General features: G+C 38.4%; 1 protein-coding gene across 1 annotated transcript in view; it reads right to left on the bottom strand.

Annotated features, from left to right (window-relative positions):
• Nucleotides 1-15590, bottom strand: part of DHX15 (DEAH-box helicase 15) — a 55965-nt gene extending 40375 nt beyond the window's left edge. Inside the window, exons 1-3 of the mRNA XM_045550461.1 lie at nt 15310-15590; nt 8376-8802; nt 3178-3371 (exon numbers count right to left, since the gene is read on the bottom strand). Coding sequence (XP_045406417.1) covers nt 3178-3371; nt 8376-8802; nt 15310-15380 — 692 coding nt within the window. The 5' untranslated portion in view covers nt 15381-15590. The remainder of the gene's footprint in view (nt 1-3177; nt 3372-8375; nt 8803-15309) is intronic.
• Between the last annotated feature and the right edge of the window lie 863 nt (nt 15591-16453).

Raw genomic sequence — 16453 nt, forward strand, 5'->3', positions numbered from 1 at the left:
ACAAAGTGCTTCTTAAAATCCACCACAAAGGTGTTACACTAGGAGCCAACCTCATCTTCCATAAATCAAAATGAATTAAGATATGTTATACTGACTGGTCATAAATACGGCAACTTTTCCTTCACTGACTGCTCTGCCTTTCTTTAGCTACTTCACTGGGTTTTTTCATAATTGCCATTCTGAGACAGCAACAGGAAAATAAATTTGTTGCAAAAGACATGCTTCAGAAAAAAAGGATGGGGACAGGCAAACACATAAAAAATGAAATATAAGACCTCTACAGGGAGAACTATGAAACACTAAGTAAGGAAACTGCAGAGGATGTAAACAAATGGAAAAACATACCATGCTCATGGATTGCCAGAATCAACATTGTTAAAATGTGTGTACTACCCAAAGTGATTTACAGATTCAATGCAATCCCCATTAAAATATCAAAATCATTTTTTTCACATCTAGAAAAAATAATTGCGCACTTCATACGGCACCAGAAAAAGACCCCAAACAGCCAACGCAACCCTAAGCAAAAACAACAAATCAGGAGGCATCCCTTTACCACATTTCAAACTATACTACAAGGATATAGTAACCAAAAACCAGCATGGTACTGGCACAAGGACAGAGACATAGACCAATGGATTGGAACAGAGAACCAAGATATAAAACCATCCTCATACTGCCATCTGATCTTTGACAAAGCAGACAAAAACATACACTGGGGAAAAGAATCTTTATTCAATAAACGATGCTGGTAAAATTGGATAGCCACATGCAGAAGACTGAAACAGGATCTGTACCTCCCCCTGGCTACACAATGGACACATGAGCATTTTAATATATCTATCTATTTATGAAAACAGCCAATGAAGAGTACTGATAGTTGTCTGATGTAGTCACTCTTCTTACCCAATTAACTATATAACTGATCTTCAGTTAAGGCTTTAGCTGGTTTTAATGTATGGGTTCTCAATGAGTTGATAAATGACTATGCAAAATATATTTAAGGATTCATAAAACACTGCATTTAATAAAGCATTCCCATTAGTTAAAACTACCACTAGCTTTCTTCCTATTATACAGGAAGGTTATATTTGAAAATTTTATTTCGTTTTAGGGTAACTAATGGGTAATAATACACTCTTTTACTAATATTATGTAAAGACAACACCAGGTTATCTCTTAGCTCTTCAGCGTATTCTAGAAGGAACACCAAAGACGTTACCCCGTCTGGAATAAGTTTTAAAGAAGTTTCATCATAATCTCTGGGAATTGCTCCATCAGAAAATATGACAATGCCAAAAATACTTTCACTTTAAGCTATCAAATCTATTTATGTTACTTGTCATTCCCTACCAACTGAACCAAAATCTTTCACAAGCATACATCTTTTGAAAGCCTATCCTTTCTCTACTTCCCACTACACACACACACACACAGCCTCAATATTGCGTATAACTTTCTCACATCCCAATTTACCAATTCTGTTCTCTCTACTCAACTGACTAAGCCACACTAGAGTGGCTTACCAAAATAACTTTAATGCAAAGTGAATCAAATGTCAGAATGATATTTCTATTAAAGGTGAGTAATATCTGTCCTTTATTATCTTCAAGTCCTTGACATTACGTGCATTTTAAAGTATTATAAAACAATGAGCTACAAGTCTGTTGATGTAATTATTCTGTAATCAATGTAATATCACTGAACTAACAATGAAAATCAGGGGTTAAGCCAAAAACATGCCTCATAAAGACAAGCTGACTTAAGTACTTTAAAGTTTAACTACTAACCATACTGAATTAGTAAGTTCTAATAAAATCAGATATATATCGAAGAACTAGAAAAAACTGACACAAACTTGAAGAATGAATATTTTGATTAAAGATTTTTACTTGTAGTTGTCATATAATTATATTTTAAGAAACTTTGATACACACTGAAATATTTACATATGAGATGATATCTAGGATTTGTTTCAAAAGAATTTGAGACAGAGAAAAGGTTGGGATATGGATGAACAAGATTGACATGGTTGAAGGTGGGTGATAATACATATGGAATTTATTATACTATTCAACTTCTGCATACACTTGAACATTCCTACAAAATACATAGTTTAAAAAAAAAAAATCAAACGTTATGTAAGACTCTTGTTTCATTTATACCATTAACACTGTAAATATCTCTGCCATCAAAGACTCACATCACTGCCCACATAACATTCTGTCTCCAAATGTCTTTAAAAAAAAAAAATCTCTGGGAGAAGACTGAATTGTGATAAAGAAATCATTTTAAAGACACGGGGTCTCACTGTGTTGTCCAAGCTAGAGTGCAGTGGCTATTCATAGGCACAATCATAGCACACTGTAGCCTCAAACTCATGGCCTTATGATCCTCCTACCTCAGTTTCCCAAGTAGTTGGAAATACAGGCACTTGCCACAGCCCCAACTCAAAGAAATTACTTCTAAAACTGACTTACATGTCACATAAACACAAATAAGCAGAAGCAACAAGAGGGAAATGAGATTTTCAAGAGTGACCATCAGGCAGCAAATATCACTACTTACGCAGAATGCAAGTGTAAGATAAAGATAAAAAAATTAGGAAAAGTTAAAACATTACAAAGAAACTCAATGATTGTCAATCATGTGCACCAAAGCTATAAAGAGGAATGAGGACCTTTAGGAGTCTCCAAGAGTTTATTCCAGAACAAAAGATTCCTCCTTAAGCTCATAACATATGCATGGTAATAGCTACACAATTATCATTGAAAGTACCCTCTTCCCCCAAATAAATCATGCCCCATCCTACACATCATTCTTTTAAAAGGAGCTTTTACTAAGCTTTACTTTTCTATCACATTTAAATGATGTATCAGAGTGCATCCACTAAAAACACATTATAGAGTATCAGTAACATTTCACCTATGATGCAGAACAAAATACCTAAAATCTGACCCCTGAACTTCAATTTTTTACTGGACAGCTACATATATTACTACCAGGAAAAAGAATCTATATTAAAAAGACATCTGGCAAGTCTAAGAAAGTCTACTTTGGACAATTCTAATCTAAATTTGGATGACTTGCTCCTGCACTAGCAAAATTCCCTATCTAGTGGTATAAAACTGCAAGCAGAGAAAGAAAAGCATCCATTTTTAAAGATATAGTACTTACTTAAGGATGGTTTTTGCACTACTGCAGTCCTCAAATCGAATGGAGTAACCAACTTCCTGGCCCAACATCACATCCATTTCATCGGCAACTCTCTGAGCCACACTCATTGCAGCCACTCTCCTGGGTTGGGTACAGGCAACTCCTCTCTTGGGTCCTGGTAATGATCGCATATACTCCACACACCACTGTGGAATCTATCAAATAATTTCACATTTAAATTAATTCTACTCTGCCTGTATATCAAGTATATTTAAAATAAAGCACTTTATCTCATTCCAATAATTTAAAACAAAATTCAATCAAGCATATGACAAAAAGAATTATTTATGACTCAAACTTATAATAACACAAGCTCTCTTAATCCAAGGAAGGGTCATGTATAATATTGTAAGACACAATTATATTCTGGAGTGGGGTAGAGATCCAATTAGGCTTTGCTGGATATGCTCAACAGTATAACTGTCCCCATCATTAGATAATTCTCTGTACAATGAAAAAAAATTCAATTTACAACAAATTCTACTTTATAATATTATAGCAATGTTAGTTTCCAAAAATATTCTAAGTCCAACTTTTAAATTCCCATATAATTTGAGTTACAAAATGCAGGTAAAGGTAGAAATCATATCTCCTTGTAGCTATAAAGCTGTGCTTTTAATTCAATTCAAATCTAGTTTATAAACCAGCATAAACTAACTCCTAGCCCTAACTCTTTGGTGCTCCTATCCTTCTCCCCTCAAAAGCAGTATGTACAGTGGCAACACCTTAGGTACTATCTTAAAAGCCAATTTTAGGAATTGCCAGTCTCAAAAATCAACAAGACCTAGAGCAGCAAGCACTTCCCCAAATAAGAAGGGCAGCCAAGAGGGATGGCAGGAAAAAAATTTCAAGCACAAGTTAGTTTCCATGATGACAGCACATTTCCTCCCTGTTTCATCATCAATAGAAGCTAAACAGATCCTCTAATTTTTTGGTTCTTCCCTAATCATTTAACTGGAAAAGAACCATGAGGAAAATGTAAGCGCTAACCATATAAAACAAAAATCCACTGCTAGGAGGAGGACATGACTGGTCTCCATCAAAAACTCCAAAAGCCTATTAGATTCTAATGCTACAGGAAACATGGGGGTTTTCTGGTACAGTGACACTTGATGAAAAATATTGGTTGTTGCATATTATTACATTTTAGTTAGGTTGCTTTCACAATTTGGGGATAACTGTCATCACTGACAAATATCTGAAAGAGGGATGATTATGCTGCTTCTCTAAGAACAATACATATCTTTAAAAGGTTTTAAATGAACAAAAATACTAAACTAAAATAGCAGTGTCTCTCTAGTTGTATAAACCCACAGACCCATGTTTAAGTGGTTTTCCAGTAAGGTTTTGCATACTTCTCTCTCTCTCTCTCTCTCTCTATATATATTTATCTCCTCATTTCAGCAACCCTCTTACCAAGGCAAAATGGACTTTTAAAAGACCTATCAAAATGAAATTCAAAAAACATGCATTGGCAAATTAAAGATATTTAAAGTGAATTCAGAATTCTCAAAGCAAGAAGGTTCACAGATTTTTGAATTTACTCCAGTGAAACGGATAGCTTACCCCACTTTAAAAACAAGACAGTTTTGGTTAATTTAGCAGTTCTCAAACTTTTGATCTCAGGACCCCTTTAAATTCAGAATAATTGAGGATGCCAAACAACTAAGTTTGTTAAAATAAAAGCCCATTCTATGCTAACACAAATAACACTTTCTATGAAAGTTAACTACATTTTTTAAAAATAGGGACTACTGTGACACGGTCTTGTGGTGGGGAAGAGAGTGCGGACTCAACTCCCCAAAATACCTAATTTTCAAACCAAAAAAAAAAAAAATTTAGGCCAGGCACAGTGGCTCAAGCCTATAATCCTAGTACTTTGGGAGGCTATGGCGGGAGGACTGCTTGAGACCAGGGGTTGGCAACCAGCCTGAGCAACACAGTGAGACTCCGCCTCTACAAGAATACAAAAATTAGCTGGGCACAGTAGCGTGTACCTGTAGTCCCAGTTACTTGGAAAGCTGAGGCAGGAAGACCACTCGAGCCCAGGCCCCAGAGTTTGAGACTGCAGTGAGCTATGATGACACCACTGCATTCTAGACCAGGCAATACAGCAAGACCCTATCTCAAAAACAAACAAATTCAGCTGGATGAGTGTACTGTCTTACATATTTACAAATCTCTAATGTCTAGCTTAAAAGACAACAGCTGGATTCTTTTATCTGCTAATTCAATATGTCGGTAATATTTTGTTTTGTTTGAAATATGCAAAGAAAATCCTAGGACTCTTGAAAGGGTGGGTTTCAGGGATTTTTAAGAGTGCCCAGGCAATATTTGGAGAACCACTTAGTTAATGCATCTATCCACATTTCAAAGGAAAATAGCATTAGGAAAGAAAATAGGTCGTCCTGAAATATATAGGCTATTGGCTTGTTCAAGACCGGGATGAGTTGTTCCAAAGCTATTCCTTATTTTCAGCTTCTTCCCTTTCCCCACTTGAGGTCATCTTTTTCAAAACTGATCCTCCGCCCTCTAATCTTCTTGTTTATACATTATCCTGAGTGGTCTTATGTGTTCTCCTAACTTCTAATACTACCTACAATACACCAACGTCAATCCTAACTCTAGCTCCCATCCCCAGCCTAATCATCATTTCCACACAAAGAACAACTATTTCATTAATATCTCAAATTCAACATGCTAAAAAGCAAAACCACTTCTCAACTTCCTCCAAATACTTATAATTCCTCACATATGCCCTATTCAGTAACTGTTAACATCCTGACTCTAATACATCCTTTAATTTCCATTCCTAATGCCCTTCAAAGAGTCAAAACTTTTATTACGACCTCTTATATGGATGGTCTGTCATCAACATGCTCACTAGACAGGACATTTTTGTAGAAATCCTTTGTCACTCCCCTCCAATTTAAAAGCTCTGATGGCTTCCTAATCTATAGCAAGATATATTAAGGCTTAACCTATAGGTCCCGTCTCACCAGCCCCACCTCCCACTCCACACACCCTCTACACTCTAGCCAGGGCATACAATGCTTTCCCTTCTCGTAAACAGGTGTCCTTGCTCATGCAGTCCCTTTGGGTGAGCTAGCTTCAGTTTCTTATATGTGCATGTAGTATATGCACACTAAGTAGCAATATGAAATGTCTTTACTAGGGGTCTGCCAAAAGTTAGAATCATTACTTTAGATTTTGTCTGGAGGACTTCATTTTCTGACAGGCACAAAGAAATAACCAAAAAAATGGCTAACTACTCTTAAAGTTTAATAAGAGTATGCCAAAAAGCCTTTGAATGAAATTCACTTTTTAAACTGGTTTCCCTTCAAATCCCCCAAATGCCCTGCAAACCTAAGTACCCAAGTATCTTAAGTAATCCCCCAAAATCCAAATAATCACAAACCTCTTGTTTCAAGTTGACTTAATCTTTTTCTACACTGTTAATAAACTCATCTCTGAAATGAGGCGGACCGTATCAGACCAGAGAATAGCAGTATGAAATAAATGTAACTTTAGCTACAAGACAAAGTTTTAAAATGTTGAGCCCACCTACATTCATAAACTATGTAACCCAGGGCAACCCATTAAAGTTAAGTTTCTCATAAATATATAAACTTCATTTTACTCATCTGTAAAATGGGGATGAATACCTTCCTTGCAGGGCTGTACAGTAATTCAAATGAAATAATACATGTAAAGTACACAGTGTCTGTCTTTACCCAAGTGCCAATTAAATGGCTGCTGTTAATACTATGCAAAGTGCTAAAACATTCCAAATAACTATTAAAAATACTATGATAGTAGTAAGTTCAGTTACAACCTATCATGTATTTTTTAAAAATTCTTTAAATTTCAATAAGTTGATTTAAAAAACCCTGCTGGCTTCATTTCCTAATAGCAACACTAAGTTTCCCTCATTAAAAAAGAAAAATCACACTCACTAAGGCCCAGTCTTTAATAAAAGCTTCCTATTTTGGTTGCTATAGTAGCCTTCAAAATGTCTCCATAAAACGTGCAAACTGACCTCTGTCACATGTAACATAAACTGTATATGCAGTATGTTTAATTGTAAACATGTATCATAGGTTCATGAATATGAAAAACAGGCCAGCAGGATAACACAACATATTAACAATCATCTCTGCATGGTAAGATAGATCATTAAATTCATTTCAGAACTTTCCTGAATTTTCTACAGTGGCCAGGAACTGCTACTTTTGTAACCAAAAGGAATTTTTGAACTGATGATGCAGCCTCAAGAAAACGAAAACATGGTTAACCTCTCACTCATAGCAAGAAAATGCAAATTAAAAAGCACATCAAAATATCACTTTTCACTTGTCAGATTTACAAAAATTCAAGTTCAGTAGTATGTTCTAATAGTTTCCCACATGTGCTCTCATATATGCTCACGGAATAGTAAAGGGTAAACTGACATGCACCCTAAGGAAGGCTATTTGGCTGTATATATCACAATTATAACTTATCTTCTAACCCAGCAATTCCCACTTCCTACAGACAAATTTGCCCATATAAAACACCCATTAGAGACAGCCTAGATGTCTATCAACAGGGGTCTAGTAAATCATAGACCACCCATGTTTGAAAAATATCCTGCATATTCCTAGATATATTACTAATGAGACACTAGACACTAGTACTAATGAGACATCTACTGGGATGGGGGTGTGACTAGATGGATGAAAGTCATGGGTAGAGACTATATGCCTTCCAGCACTTCATGCTTTGAAAACAATAGATAATATTCATATGGTTCAAAAAATTATAATAAATAACAAACAACAAAAACCACTCTAATGGTTTCTGCACCCAAGCACTGGAAAATAAATTTTGTGCCCCTAAATCTGTACTGTCCCAGAGCAAAATGGGTAGGAGAACATCACTCTGAAATATTTAAGGTAATAAAATTGGAAAAACCAGCACTGCTATTTTCACCCAGACTCAGGGAAGACAGGTACTCCCTATGGGATTTCCATTCTGAAAGTCACTAAAAAGCACTAAACATCAAAGCAGCTACTCAAGGTGTTCTACAAGATAGACAGACAAAGGGAACGACCACCAGCATCAAATAAGCAACATTTGGTGAACTGATGAAATATGTACCATGATATACAATAACTCACCTGTGTTGTTTTACCAGATCCAGTCTCACCAACCAGTACAAAGGATTGATGTCTAACCAGAATATCTGTAAATCTATCCTTGTATTCCCAAACAGGAAGCTGAAGCCGTTTCTTTAGAATATCATAGTATCGAGGAGTATGGGGTAAATTGGTGAATGGATTAATGCACTGTGGAAGTGATGTGTGTCCTGCATGTCCCGTGTGTGTTGAATGAGCAGAATGTGTTGAATGTGCCGAGTGGGTTGAGTGAGCTGAGTGGGAAGCTTTTAAAGGTGGTAATCCAGCACTGATAAGCATTGCATTAGTAGAAGCTCGCAATTCCTTCTCCTTTTCTTTCTCCCTCTCCCGCTCTCTATCTCCTCTGTCACGTTCTCGGTCTCGATCTTTAGACCTATCTTCACGATCCCGGTCACGATCTCGATCCTTCCTAAAAATAAAAATTTAGAATTCAGATTCTGATTTTTATGCAAAATTTCCATGGTAGCATTATAGTTAAAAAAAAAAAAAGCATAAATGTCCAACAACTGAATGAATAAATGGATATAAAATTCAGTGGATTACATAACTATCAGAAATAATGAAAAAGAACCTATAATCAAGGAGTCTCCATGCTCCACCATAAATATCTTTCCCTTCCTTGATAATACTCAAATTCTTTCCACAACCTTTACCATAGATGAGGTAATACAAGAACTCAGTATCTGGCAAGTAAACCGCAACCCCCCCCCCCCCCACTTAAACAGAAGTCACAGACACTAGAGATTGAGGGTAAGGTGGAAAAAAGGCCTAATTGGGCAAAAGAAGATGGCATCACAATCTTTACCAGACTCTCCTTCAAGTTATGTGAAGAGGTATTTTTTGCACTGAAAAATATTCAAGATTTAGTAAGAACACTGCTACCAGACACAAAGACAACTCCACCTCACAATGTTACAGTAAAGAGTGGTGGTTCTGCTCAATACTTTTATTCATTTCTAGTAAATTAATATCCCTTTCCTTGCTGCAGGAAAATATTTTGTGCTGTAATACTAAGTGAAAAGAACACAGTACAATGTTACACATATCAGAATCTCAACTAAGTAATACAAGTATGAATTATAGCTAAGTTTATTTTCTTAGTTATACTTTACAGCACTTTCCCAATTTGGTTTGATAAGTGTATACTGTTTCACAAGGACAACTAATATTAAAACACTTTTATTCCTTTTTCATTGTTCACTTACATTTTAGCCATAATGGCTATAGTAAAACATTAGAAATACTTTGTAAACCTATGTACCTTGGTTAACCATAAAATGAAATGTAGACAAGTTAAAGCAGGCTTCATGAATAATATTTAGTTGTTTAAAATGTTAAAATTCTGCAGGTAGCCATCATATTAAACTTAGGTCAATTTAAAATGGCCAATTCTGGTATGTATTATACTTCTAATTACTAGAGATGGCCCACCATACAATGGTAATTTTAAAATTATGCTAGGAATCCTCACAAGTAGAATGACTACAAGTTGCTCGAATGTCTCTGTGTTCAGGAAAAGGCTGCTGGCTGAGATGGGCTGATGGTGCGCATAAAAACCTTAAAATAATCTATGCATATTTCTACTAATCCAGTTTACTCCAGATCAAGTCCTATAGCAAACAAACTTGCCACAAGGTGTTTAGAACCAGACTTGAACTATTGTGGCAACATGGAGCTACGTTCATTGTTCCTTATCTGTAATATACAAAAATAGCATATATTTTCTGTGCTCCAAGTAAGTACAGTCATGCATCATGTTAACATTTCAGTCAACAACGGACTGCATGCATGATGGTGGTCACATTAGATTATAATACCATAGTATTTTTAGTGTACCTTTTCTATGTTTAGATACAAATACTTGCCATTGTGTTACAACTGCCGAGAGTCTTCAGCACAGTAACATGCTATACAGGTTTGTAGCCTAGGAGCAATAGGCTATATACCACCCAGGTTTGTGTAGGTACACTCTATGGTATTCACAGGATGAGGAATTTGCCTAAGGATACATTTCTGAAAACTTATCCCCATCATTAAGCAATGCAATACTGTATCAGTAACACAGCAGGAACTACCTGTGTTCACTCTCTAGGATGGTTCCCCAATTACAGAAATGGTAAGCTAACCAATTATATCTGATCCTGTCCTTCTTAAATAGAAATATATATATTTCTATTTCATATGAATTTACTCAAAGGGGAGAAAAGCCTTACATATGTATGTGTGTGTATATATACATAAATATGAAAAGAGATTTTCCCTTCTTCCATTTCAATGTTCAGCTTCTAGAGAATCACTAGGCATTGTAGTTAGAATTGAATGAAGCCTCTCATTCCACCTGGCATAAACAGAAAGGAAATTAAAGGGAAAGAAAAACTAAAGGATAACACAATAAACATAAAATGAAGTTTCAGAATTCAAAACTTCAGAGTCCTGGCCTATCTCTGAAATACGTCATCAACCACCTTTCTTTGCCTCTCTCATTCTTTTTCCAATCTAAGGTGCCCATCAATTAAGTAAGCATTTATACTGCCCCAAAATGCAAATTAGTAGTTTATAACAAGGTACGTAAAAATGTACCCAGCTTAAAGACTATGGAGCTTACACTGTGAAAGGAACCCTTAAATAACATTTGGTCTAAATAAAAAGGATTCATATTTCTAGTACTCACTCAACCACGTGGGAGAGGGAGGGGACCAAAAAAAGTTCAATGAACTTCTCCTATACTTTTAGCATAGTAAGAGGCACTTAAGATATGGATCTAACTTTTCAAGAGTTACAAAACTTGGGGGAAAAGGGGTGATGAACAAAATAAATTGTATATATATCCAGACACACACAGTCTTGCTTTGTTAAAGTAATACCTATACTAACAAAGTTTTTTTCAGGGATTCACTTTATCAGAAGCTTCATTAACAAACAAAATACGGAAGTATAGAATACATTCTGAAGACATAAAGTTTAGCTGCTGACCAAAAAAATGGAGATAGCTGTGGTGTAAGAGTAAAACACGTACTTGGATCACAGGTGTATAACCACAAGAAAGGCACAAGCCTTAATTTACTAATCTGCAAAGAGAAAAGTATCAATAAAATGTCTCAGATTAAAATAAGAGAGCAACAGGGAGGACACAGAAGACAAACTCAACCACCCAGTAATGCTGCCTGTGGTTCAAACTATCTACCTTCAATGGGGGAGGAGGATAAAAATTAAAGGTAAAAGGGGGACTAGAATCCTCTGCTTCCTAAATATGTATATTTCATTGTATGTATGCATATATTCTTTCTTAAACAGGCATTTCTATTGTAAAGGAGTTTTGTTCTTAAAGATTTACTAATTGAGGCATAATGGTACAAAAAACTGATCATGAAAACAGCACTTTATGCTCACTTAGCCACAACAGTAGAAGGGACAGACAATATGAAAGCTGTTGAGCACATGGTTCTGTACTGTGTCTCAGCTCAATCCTTGTTCAGGACTTAAGCTAACTATATGACCAGTTATTTCTTTCCTCATCTATAGAATGTGGTTACTAATAATTTATGGAGTATAAAAAGGATGAAATGAGTTAATATACGTAGTACGCTTAAAGTATTGCCTGGCACATTGTAAATGCCCAATAAATATTGGTTATCATTAAAGATTTTTTTAGAAAGTTATAATACGATGTTAAAATTCTACATGGAAGAATAACAGGCACTGAAATACTGCTAATGAAGATGTAAACTGATCATCAAAATAGGAATATTTTTAAGTAAGCATTGCTTTTTATCTGGCAATCTTACTTCCAGTAACTTCTCCTAAAGATATGGGTGCACAAATATGTATCTATAAGGATGTCCATTATACTTTTCATTTATAAAATAATGACTGGGAAACTATGTAAACATCAGCTAACAGGATGTTGGTTAAGTAAGTTATGACACATCTTTACAACTGGAGACTTATGCAGCCAATGAAAAAGACAAGAGTGAGTGTGTGTATATACACACACTATAGTTAATGACATTTCTGAGTGGGGAAAAAAATCAAAGCACAAAATAACAAATATTGAAAAATCCCACTGATAATTAGTATAGTTCATATTTGTGAGTAAATATGCAGAGATCGTAAAAAATGTTCAAAAAAATATCCTTCAAAGATAGAGACGAAATCTCAGGGAATTTATTGCCTTTTTCTTTATACCGTAGTGTACAGATACTTCTTGTGTTCCCTGTGGAAAGTTACTTAGCCTCACCTACTACATAGGACTGTAGTGAAAATGTTTATTACGTATAAAGCACCTAGAATAGTGTCAGGTGCATAGCACGTACGCTACATGTTATCGCAGCATTAATATATTAGCTTCACTTTCCTGCAATTAACACGAAAGCACTTATCAGGCATATGGGAAACCAACATCAAATGAAAAATGTTCCTAATTTTAAAAAATCTTTCTATACTTCAACAATGAGTTGTCTTTTGGTAGTAATTTTACAGTGAAAATTCTGTGGGCTCATGGAGAAAGGAATGAGGTCAGAATATATAACAGGAACTTACAACTTCTACATCTCACTTCAAAGTTAAAATATACCAGTTGTAAATAAAGCCTTATATAGTTTGGGAGCATGAATATACGTGAAATCTCCCACTTAAGTTACTCTCCCTTCTCAGTACTGGAGAAATGGGACAGTCATGTTTGGCAGTGGCATTCAGGAGACTGACAAGCCCAAGCTCTCGTAACTGTCATGGATTTAATAAAAATCCCTGAAAACTAAAAAAAACTGTAAGCTAAATAAAACCATTTCTTTTAGAAATGACACAGAAATCAGCATCAAACTTCCCTCTAGAAATTTCTCAGGACTTGGTCATTATTCTAAAGATGAACTCTCCTTTACCTACAGGCAAATGTCAATATACAAGGCAATCATAAAGTTACCATCTTAGACTCAAAAAGTCAACACTCTTACTAAGGAATCTGTTTTTAGAAAAGAAAGGAAACAACCACATATACATATCGTGGGACCACTAACGCCAAGGAAAGCATTTTAAAATGGTGTGCATATGCACAAATACAAATCAGTGAATTCATTCCCTCCCATATAAAATACTTTGTTCCAATCTGACCTCTTGTGAAATATCAGATGCATCTGAGCCAGATGGGAAGCAATTTATTGTTGCTTCAGAGGAATCAAGAACCAAGTGTTCCCTACTTTACCAACCCATTATAAGTATCATTAAAATAGGCTGTAATAACTCTCAACTACATTATTAGGCTGACCACTGAAGAGTGAAAATAGAGCAGGGTTCTAGATCCTGCTGTAAACTGTGTAAACTTGCACAAGCTACCTAATCTCTGGTCTCCGTTTCTAATTCCTTGAAAGGAGCTGATTACACATTTTAAAATTGCTTCCAGCTCTGAGGATTTGTGACATATAACTCAAACCCACTTAACATTTGCTGGGGGTCATGGAGGATAGGTAGGACAGCCTAAGGAGAGCCTTACAATGTCACTGTATGATTACAATGTCTAATTTTGTAAGCTAAAGAATCTACAAAATTAAAATGTGACCAACTTCTGCTTTCTAGCAATATAAGGCAAGACATCAAAAAGTGCATCCTACCCTGGCTTATACTCCAAACTGAAACTAAACAGATACCTGGAAATCAATCCCAATGAAGAACTTTAGTATAAAAGAAGGCACAAAAGCTATATAGGCAACTTGACAGAGACTGTGTCACATTCACACAATAAAATTAAATTATGCAAAGTATCTGGATATTCGGACTTCTATGATTTTTGCCTGAATTATCCAAATTGATATCTGTACTTTTGGATAAAAACATACACTGGACAAGAAATTACTTTTACGCATCTGCTTAAGTTAACTGCTAAATTCCTGTCTCTTTAAGGAAAGGCTAAGGGAAAGGAATCAGGAACATCATGGTCTGTGTATGTCAACTCTCAACCTCCACGTGGGCGATTTATTGCCAAAAGTATTAAAAACACTTCTGAAAAGAGTCCCCGTATTTCAAAAGCTACTTATGAAGGAAAATGGGAAAAAGATAGAAAATAAGACTTTAGGGGGGGAAAAGAATGCCTTCTAATCCCTACCCCGGGGATGCTCAGTAACCACTGCTTTGAACAAGGCAGGAAATAAAGGAGATGGCGGGAGCGTAGGTAGAGGGCGGAAGTTTGCCTAGTGTCTACTTTGAAGTATTTGAATGGACCGAGGCACGCTCTCTCCCGCCAAACTATAAACTCAGCCGCCCCAAACCACCCGCCTTCCAGCCCATCGGGTATCCTACTCCACGTTTTCCTTTCTCCCAGCAGGCCCTCTACTCTCCCTTCCCCCGAGAACTACCCTTTTGCTCGCTTCACTCAACTCCCGCCACCCCCACCCCAGCCTACACAGGAATCCACACGCTTCTCTCACTTTCCGCCCTCGCTCTTGCCCCGTCCCGAGCACCCAGCCGCGCCCCCAGCCCCCGTCGCAGCCCTTCCCCGATCCCTCAGCCCGAGAAGCGCCCGGTGCCCTTGGCAGGGGATACTCCCGCCGCGCCCTCCCCCACCCTCTGCCCAGGCTCCAGGCCTTACTCGGGAGCAGAGGCCACGAGGTCCGCGGCTCACTCCCTGCCGGCCCCATCGAAAGCGACTCTCGCTCGGCTCGGCCTTGGAGAGGAGGCGCCCTCGTGGCCACAACAGGCCTCTCCCCCTCCCGACTGGGCCGGACGGCGGCCCCGCCACACGCAAAGCCCCGCGCCCTTGCCGGGCCGGACAGGGGCCGCTCTTCCCGACCCGCCGTGGTGAACCAAGCCCCGAGAACAACAAAGACTCGGCCTCCGGGACCCGCCGGGCCAGGCCGGCCCCGGCCCGCTCCCTGCCGGAACCCCAACAAAGCCCGAGTCGCTGCCTCGCGCCGCCGGCCTCGCTTACCCATCGGTCCCCGCACGCTTCTTGCCGGAGGGGTAATCCTCCCCCAGGTCCAGCCGGTGGCGCTTGGACATCTTCGCACTCTTCGAGCAGGCGGTTATGAGGCAAGCAAAACAAGGAGCTAGCTACTGTACGGGCACAGTAGAGCACAGCCACTGAACTCCGGGGGACCCCCCACCCCTCCCGCCACAACAGCCCACACCGTGCGGCCCGAACCAGGAGCTAAAATGGCGGCGGCGACGAGGGCTGGGCCTGCGCGCGCTTCCGCAGCGTGCGTGCGTACGTGAGTGCGTGCGTGGTGCGCGCGCACGCTGCCCGGAGGCGGGAACTCCAGTCCCGCCAGCAGCCTCATTGGTCCGACTTCCTTAGGCCCCACCTTTCTCCAGCCTGCTCGGTCCTCCCGGAGCTTTCCGCGCTTTTGAGAGGCTGCTGGGGGCCTGAGCCTGATGGCCTTTACGCTTCTTGTCAGTCCCGCCTTACCCCACTGATTGACAAAATTGAGAAAGTCTAGTCCTAGTTAGGAAATCCTAACCATCTGTATTACCCTGGCTTTAGGAGAATCGGAGACCCAGAGAAAGTGAGAAACTGATGAAGATCACACAGCTAGTAAGTGGAAGAGCCGTGGTTGGAACCCTACTGTTTTATAAGTCCAAATCTAGAACTTGCAGCCATTGCACCAGACACTTAATCGCAGTGAGAAAACTGAAGTGAGAAAATGTTTAGACTTGCCATGATCTATTTTGCCCTTTTTTTACCCAGCGCGGACAAAATGCACTGAAGCTGTAGATGTTTTTACTGGAATACAGAAAATTGGCAGTGAGGGTACAACTTTTTTTTTTTTTTGCCACCCCCCCCCCCGTGTGTCTACAATATGCTTTCACAGTATTACCCCTAGCTCTGCCCTTATTCTTACAGTAACCCTGCAGGGTAGGTGTTGTGTTAGAGATGTACACCCTAAGGCGGAGGAAGGTGAAGAAATCACCCAGGCAGAAGGGCTGTACCCTACAGCTTGTAAAGCGATAGCAAATTGATGGGCAGGATGACCCTTAAGACTTTTGTGGCACTCGCCCCCTAGAACCCATCTGCTCGCTCAATTGCATTCATTCTCGGAAGAAATGCACAAGAAAAAGGTCTGTGGACCAACTCA

Source organism: Lemur catta, chromosome 4, assembly GCF_020740605.2.
Source record: "Lemur catta isolate mLemCat1 chromosome 4, mLemCat1.pri, whole genome shotgun sequence".
Classification (NCBI taxonomy): domain Eukaryota; kingdom Metazoa; phylum Chordata; class Mammalia; order Primates; family Lemuridae; genus Lemur; species Lemur catta.